This window comes from Paroedura picta, chromosome 2 (genome assembly GCF_049243985.1).
Source record: "Paroedura picta isolate Pp20150507F chromosome 2, Ppicta_v3.0, whole genome shotgun sequence".
Lineage (NCBI taxonomy): Eukaryota > Metazoa > Chordata > Lepidosauria > Squamata > Gekkonidae > Paroedura > Paroedura picta.
Window position 1 is genome coordinate 145,212,855 of NC_135370.1, and position 8,020 is coordinate 145,220,874.

The 8,020-nt window shown below is 48.4% G+C and overlaps 1 protein-coding gene across 7 annotated transcripts in view; it reads right to left on the reverse strand.

The window, feature by feature from the left end:
- The window catches only part of BAZ1A (bromodomain adjacent to zinc finger domain 1A), a 61,695-nt gene extending 53,730 nt beyond the window's left edge, over positions 1–7,965 (reverse strand). For 5 of the 7 annotated variants that reach the window (XM_077323086.1, XM_077323084.1, XM_077323083.1 and 2 more), the window contains exons 1-2: positions 7,494–7,648; positions 6,998–7,127 (exon numbers count right to left, since the gene is read on the reverse strand). In XM_077323086.1, the coding sequence (XP_077179201.1) occupies positions 6,998–7,127; positions 7,494–7,638 (275 nt within the window). In that variant the 5' untranslated portion in view covers positions 7,639–7,648. Of the gene's footprint in view, positions 1–6,136; positions 6,421–6,997; positions 7,128–7,493; positions 7,649–7,821 lie in introns of those variants that run through there. The other 2 variants (XM_077323085.1, XM_077323088.1) reach the window with 2 other exon arrangements.
- Between the last annotated feature and the right edge of the window lie 55 nt (positions 7,966–8,020).

Sequence of the window (8,020 nt, forward strand, 5' to 3'; positions counted from 1 at the left end):
CTACAAAAACAGCAGCCAAGGTATCTTACAACTCAGTAGTTAGGGTATGTGGCAAAGGACCCAATCTCAGAGCTCCTTGCCATGTGGATGTAGAAAACGCAACAAGAACATAGAGAGGATACTTAGCACTAGTGGGCAAGCAGTTAGCACTAACAACCAAGGAAGAGACCAAAGTCCATACTCTGTGGCTGACCTCTCCGATTTCAAGACCCTAACAGGTACCCCCCCGGAGGCTTGACCCAACTGACAAGTAAGCAAGAACAAAGGTCCCAAACCTGCTGCCCCATTCCCTTCACTTGAAGCTGGATGCCACAACAGAACCTCCTACACTCAAGTCCAGAATTGAGTTATTCAGGGGCTACAGGGGCCACCCATACAGCTGCCTCCACTCACCACAGTAGTGTGGTTGCTATAGACTCTACCTGGGTTACAATCTGAAAACACTCTGAAGCCACTGATTTTCTTTGCTTACCACTGCATAACTTAGGGCAGTGGTCCCCAACCTGCGGGCTGCGGCCCGCTGCTGGGCTGCGAAGGCCATGGCGCCGGGCCGCGGCTCCCTCTCCCCGCCTCTCCCGCAGGAAAAAACTTCCCAGGCCGCAAGCTTGCGGCCCGGGAAGCTTATTACTGCGGGAGGGCGGGGAGAGGGAATCAGGGCCGGCCATGCCCATGCGGGCGCAGCCTGCGGGTGCGGCCCGATGCGTGGGCGCGGCCCACGGGCGCGGCCCTTGAGTGCAGCCCGATGTGTGGGCGCGGCCGATGCGTGGGCGCGGGCCGCGCCCCGATGCCCTGCCGGTCCCCAACCTCAGAAAGGTTGGGGACCACTGACCTAGGGAACAGACTAGCACTGCTGCAGTTACACAGTGGCCAGCTGCCACAGTGCAGGTATGGCATAGGACTGCTCTGACCCATTCTGGAAGTCTCCAACCTCAAACCTTTGAGAACATCTGACAGCTCAATCAGACAGTGGTTGGTAGCAGGGACAGAATTGTTGGCCCTGGCACCCAACCAAGAACCAGCTTGCAATAAAAATATTTCACCAAATTGGTGTTCAAAATGCCATCTTTGATTGTGATAACAAAGATGATAAATGGCATCTCACTTTCCTTAGTTGTCAGCTATTTATCCTTTCTTGTGTTTTTAAGTTGTTCTTAGAACATATAAAAGGACAGCACGCCAGAAAAGGATTTCCAATTCATCTGATTCTGTCTAGATTCTGAATCCTGGAGCCACCTTCACTTTCCGTTTAAGGCTAGTTCTACAAATACAATTTCAACAAAGCGGAAGAAAGTTTGAAAATAAACAACAATACCTGGCTGCCTGTACTAACATCAAAACAACAAATCAGAAGATACTCCAGCCACATACACATCCCATAGTTAACAGCCAAGTGAACAGCCATAATGATCATTCCACACTTGCCAGTTGCCATTGAGAGGAGACATACCCCTGAAGATGCCAGCCACAGATGCTGGTGGAAATGTTAGAGGACTTCCAGACCACAGCCACAATTCTGGAACAAACCAAACCAAACTTTTGATTCCAGCCATGAAAGCTTTTGACAATGCACTTTAAACTACTTGGGGATTTCTATCTTCTCAGCAGGAATTCCATCAACAGAAGTGCAAATTTACTTACATTTTAAAGCAAATTATTTTTAAATATTATATTTGGTACAAATTTGACCAAACTAGATTTAAATAATTAAACTAAAACAGGCAAAGAAAGGTGAACATTACTGTTTATTTCATCCATAGATTTATCTATATTTGAGATAGCCAAGAGATAATCCATGAGCATCCTCTAGCCCAGGAACTCATCTTCTCAGCCACAGCAGACTAGCTTTTCTACAGGCAGCATTCTAGGTCCTGGAGACAAAGCAGTAAAGTAGGGAAAAATACTGCAGATCAGGAGTCCCCTCTTAACACTTGGGTGAAGATAAGAATAGTGTGATGCAAGAACTGTGGGCCATTTTTCCATTCCTCTCTGCCTGATATCTCATAGGGTTATTGCAAGGATAAAAGAGAGGATGGGAAAACTACCTGCTTGGTTGCTTATGTCCCCCGCAGGGCACTCCGCTCTGCGGGTATGAATTTACTGGTTGTCCCGGGCCCACGGGATGTTCGCCTGGCCTCGACCCGGGCCAGGGCCTTTTCAGGCCTGGCCCCAACCTGGTGGAACAAGCTCCCAGAAGAGCTAAGGGCCCTGCAGGATCTACCAGCTTTCCGCAGGGCCTGTAAGACGGAGCTCTTCCGCCAGGCATATGGTTGAGGCCAGGGCAGCTCTCCCACTAATCCATCAGAGGATCCCCTCCAATATTGAGATCTCTAACACCGAGATCATGGTTAGAGGTATTGTATTGGTGCCACCCTCTTCTGAACATTATTCTCTCCACCAGGCTGAACTAAGATCAGAATTGTGACCACCGCCGCTATATGTTATATGTTATATGTAACTTTTAATTGGGGTTTTTATGGGGATTTTATTGTGTTTTAACTATTTATGTTGTAAACCGCCCTGAGACCTATTGGGAGAAGGGCGGTCTAAAAATTAAATAATAATAATAATAATAATAATAATAATAATAATAATAATAATAATAATAATAATAATAATAATAATAATAATAATAATAATAATATGCCCTGGATGGAAGGGCAGAATAAAAATATGACAGATCAATGGTAGGATTCCTTTAATAGCACCTAGAGTTGACTCAGTGCATTTTCTGCCATTCCCACTATCACCCCATTTTCTGGTTTTGTTTCCAGCTTGTTCCCTTTGTGGTCTCTTCCTACAGCAAACACTTGCTTCTTGAACACACAGCAGACTTATACACACATTTTGTATAGACTATGTAAACTCATCTCTAGAAGATAAGAAGGCTCCCGTTTGGACTCCCTTGTGGAGTTCCGCAGGGCTCGGTGCTCTCCCCCATGCTCTTCAACATCTTCATGCGCCCTCTGGCCCAGCTGGTGAAGAATTATGGTTTGGGTTGTCATCAATATGCGGATGACACCCAGCTGTATCACCTGATGGACGGCCGCCCGGACTCCCAGGATCAATTTGCCAGATGTTTGGAAGCTGTGGTTGGGTGGCTCGAGCAGAGTTGCCTGAAACTCAACCCGGCCAAGACGGAGGTCCTGTGGTTTGGTGGCAGAGGAGCAGTTCAGGAAGCTTGCTGTCCCACCTTGGCTGGGACACAACTGGTCATCGTGGCCCAAGCTAGGAATCTGGGAGTGACCTTGGATGCCTCCCTAACTTTGGAGGCTCAGGTCAAGAAGGTAGCGGGCCAGGCTCTCTTCCATCTTCGCCCGGCTCAGCTACTAGCGCCCTATCTGACCACTTGGCCACAGTGATCCATGCAACGGTCACCTCCAGAATATTATTTATTTATTTATAAAATAGATTTCTATAACTGGCTCTATGCAGGCCTACCCTTGCGTCTAATCCGGAAACTGCAGCTGGTGCAAAATGCAGCTGCTAGGGTCCTCACTGGTACATCTTGGAGGACCCATATCCAGCCCTGTGATGAGGCAGCTGCACTGGCTACCGATTGCTGTCCAGATTAGATTCAAGGTTTGGGTTTTAACCTTCAAGGCCCTCCGCAATCTGGGACCCACATACTTGAAATACCGCATCACGCCCTATACCCCCACAGAGCCTTGCACTCTGCGGGTACAAATTTGTTCCTGGCCCCCGGGAGGTGTGTCTGGCCTCAACCAGGGCCAGGGCCTTTTTGGTGCTGGCCCCTGCCTGGTGGAATGAGCTCCTGGAAGAGATGCGGGCCCTGTGGAATTTACCAGATTTCCACAGGGCCTGCAAAACGGAGCTCTTCTGACAAGGCTTTTGGTTGAGGCTAGCGCCTCCACTTCCCTCTTAGTGTTATGATTATGGTGATTCTTACTCCCTCCTTGGGTTATGAGCTGGTTGGTATAATGTCACCACCATTTGGATTGTTTGGGTTGTTGGCTCTTTTAGAAGATTGTATTGCATTAGGGAGTTTAATGGGGGCTTTATTGTTGTGACCTGCCAAGAGCCTTGTGGGAGTGGCGGGCTATAAGGCAAATAAATAAACAAACAAACCAATGTTGGTTCTTATATGCCACTTTTCTCTACAATTGCCTTCCCTTTTCTCTTCCCACAAGAGCCACCCTGTGAGGTAGGTGAGGCTGAGAGAACCCTGATATTACTGCTTGGTTAGAACAGCTTTATCAGATTATTAGCATAATCAAAGATTAGGCCTGTTCTGAAAGAAACCCTCCCTGGCCCCAACCACATTGGCAAGCTTCCATCCAGCCAGTCACCAATCTTCCATTCTTGGACAAGGTGGCTGCTTCTCAGCTTCAGTATTAAAATGAGACAAATATTCTATGAAGATACTTGGAAGCTCTGAAAAGCTTATTGTACTTTGAAGCATTATATATCCACAGTATTGATGTATTCACCCCAATCTTCAAAGTTATTTGGAAGATATATTCTCTTATCCCATCCCATCTCAACAGCAGAAGCTAATGGTGTCTTTCTTGGAGATCATCACACTTTGCCCCAAGACTTCTCCATCCTGATAATCTCATAGTGATCTCTCAGTGATGAAGTTAGAAAACACTGTGCATATGATCTGAGATATCGCCTATCCCTGGGATGACCTATGACACTGAACAGGTTCTGTGATCTCATTCACTTTAGCTTATTTACACTGAGTCTTAGAAGACCAAAGATTTTTTTTCCAATTCAGTACTTGAGTACTGTGTACAAACAGCAAAGAACATCACTCATTATTTAATTTCACTTTATGCTTTCACTAGATGAAGGCTGTTTTAGTTACAGACAAGTCTAAGCATGTAAACAGCCAGGTGTGCTCTGATTTTATACAATACAAAAAACAGATTATATCTTTAAAATACATCTATTAAAAATGCAATATCACAGACCAGCCAGCGTCAAGTTCTTTTAAGGTCCACTTACAATGAGGAGAACCAAACACATGCTTAGATTACTTCCAATTTTTAAAAAATGGCACACATTTTTTTAAGTGTCCCATTTTTTTAAAATTGGAAGTAATCTAAGCATGTGTTTGGTTCTCCTCATTGTTGTAGGCAAATGGAAGGAATAGTGAAAACAGAATCTCATTTCTTCACTATCGCAAAGAGTTCTGGATCAGAACTCTTTTCCTGAACATCATTTCCCCATACAATGTAATGCACTATGCTAGCATTTACATTATGCCAAGATCATGCATGACCCATGTAAAAAAAAAATCTCAGGAAATAGATATTGTAATTAAAGGTATTTCACAGAAAATGTAAAAAAGCTAAAAATAATTATGCAATTTAGTACAAGTTTACTTTTGTTTAATACAGGGCTGCCAGCCTCCAGGTAGGCCCTGAATATCTCCTGGAATTATAACTGCTCTCCAAAACAAAGCTTGGTTCCAGTAGCCCTTTTAAGACCGATACAGTTTTATTCAAGGTATAAGCTTTTGTGTGCAAGCACATCTCCTCATGAAAGCTTATACCCTGAATAAATCTTTATTGGATTTAATGGTGGTACTGGCCTCAAACCTTGTTCTGCTGCTTCAGACCAACATGGCCATCCACCTTAATCTAACTGCTTTACAAATAGATCAGTTCTCCTGTAGAATGTTGCTGCTTTGGAAGGTGGACTATTTGGCATTTTACTGAGGTCTCTCACCTCCTCAAATCCCACCATCCAAGATCTGCCCCCCAAATCCCCGGGGATTTTCTCACCCAGAGTTAGCAACCCCAGTTTAACATCATAAAAACATTGCCTGTTCAGAAGTGCTGAAAGTTTGATTGAGTAGTCTTGCTTCTAACTGATTAAAAGGCTGATCACTGCCACTTAAATGAGCAATATTTTGAACACCAGCTGATGCACTTTCAGTTTAGGTCAGAGGCAAAAACATTTTAAATGCAAGAAAAATGGTGCCAAGCCTCTACTATACCTTAAGTCTAGTACACAACTGAACAACAATATTGACAGAAAGTTATTCAGTTGTTCAGTTTATTTCACTTCACAACGCTTATAACCTAATCGATAGTAGAACTCTAACAAAGCTGTAGAGAATTTTTTTTGGGGGGGGGTACAAAAACACTAAGAAATACAATAGCCTTACAAACAGGTGCACAATCCTGCCCGCAGGAGTAGAGAGAGACAGAACGCTGCTTAAAATCCCGAATGGGGCAAAAGTGAGAAAGGAAAATTCAACAACTGGGCGTCTGTTGGCTTTGGGCTTTGTCATTATTGATATCTGCAGCTGCCCTATAAAAGGAACTGTCGCGATTTTCAACCCGAATTCTAAAAGAGATGAATTAGGCAGCGGGAAGCCGCCACCGCCGCCGCCAGGGCGGCTAAAGAGGGATGCGTTTTGCTCCCTATCCTTCCAGCTGCTGGGGAAACAATAGCATGAGGCTGGTGACACACATCAGGCGGGCAGGCAGCCCCAGCCGCCTCAGCCCCCGAGCCCTGGCCTAAACGGCGCGGGCGGCCGTTGATTTCGTGACAGTTTCCGCGCCTTGTCTCCGCGGGGGAGGGCTCTGGAGCGCCGGGGCTGTTTCACGCACACACAGACACGCACATGCACCAAGGCCTACTACCAACAGCCCGCCGACAGGCGACGCGGTCTGGGGACCCCGGCAAGAGCCAGCCCCCCTCACTTGCCACAGAACAACAACAACAACAACAACAACAACAGCCCTTCCCCTCCTCCCGCGCCCTGAGGGGAAGGAGAAGGGAGGGCGGTGGAGAGGGCGCGGAAGGCGCGCGGGCAGCCGGCCCCGGGACCCCCGCCCCTCCCGCCCCAAAGAAGAGAGGCGGTCAGGGGCTTTCCCCGACCTCTTGGAGGGGATTCCCTCCTCCGCCAGTCCTGGCCAGGTGTCAGCCGTTTGCCGCCGCGCTCCTTTCGAAGGAGCCCGCCAGAGCCCATGGGGGGGGGGGGAGGGAGAGGAGAGAAAGAGAAAGAAGTTGCGCCTCTTACTCGTAATCCCTGAAGATCTCGTTGGTGACTTTACAGTAGAAGACGTGCTCGTCGGGTCGCAAGTCGGCGGGGGGCTTCTCCCTCACGAAGGGCTTGCGGTGTAACAGCGGCATCGCCCGCGTCCTAATTGCTTTGGAGAACAGGGGGGGGGGGAAGGAGGAGAGGAGAAGATAATTTTTACAAAATGAAGAGCCCCGGCAGTAGCCGCCGACTCCGTTTTGTGCGCCTGGCGCGCCGCTTTCCTTGGCTGGGACGGAACGAGCTCTGTGTGTGTGTGTGGATCTTTCCTTTCCTCCCCCGCTTCTCCCCCCCTCACCTAGGCCGCCTCACAATGGGGCCATGACGCCAAACAGCAGGCGGCGGCAGCCACAACGATTACGCGAACCCTCCCCCCCCGACACACAACGTGCTCGACAACTCGGAGGGCGGGGGGGGGGGGGGAGAGAAAGAGAATCTGCCCCCAGCAAGCTTTGGCCGTCACCCGCTGGCTTCTGACCTGACTCCACCGGGTTGTGGACCCCGCGTTGCGCTCCCTCCGAATCGCTAAACCAAGAGGGAGGAAGGGGAAGGGTGGGGGCAGCAGCGCTTTGATCCCTTATCGGCTTTCTCGCTCGGCTACTGTCGGGACCCCCCCGCCCCATCCCGCGTTTCCTCCCTCCAGTTTGATATTTAATGAGGGATCCCCCCCCCCTCCGGCCAGCTGGGACGAGCTTCCTCCTGTCAGGATGTTCAGAGGGTGCCCCTTTCTGCCGTCCCCGATTGGTCTGGAAGGGACATTTGACCCTCTCCAGACAGACGTAAAGGCTGCACCTTCTCCCTCCTACCTGATTTGTCACGCGATTGCCCCTTGCGCTTGGGTGTATTTCAGAAAGCGCCCCTCTTCTTTCTTCTTCCCCTCCTCGCCCTTTCTTCCCGTGGCCCTTTCTCTTCCCCGGGCCTCCTCGGAAGTTTTTGATCTACTACTTCAGCCTCAATGAGGAAGAGCTGTTGGGAGGAGCTTTCGACTTCTTTCCCCTACATCTT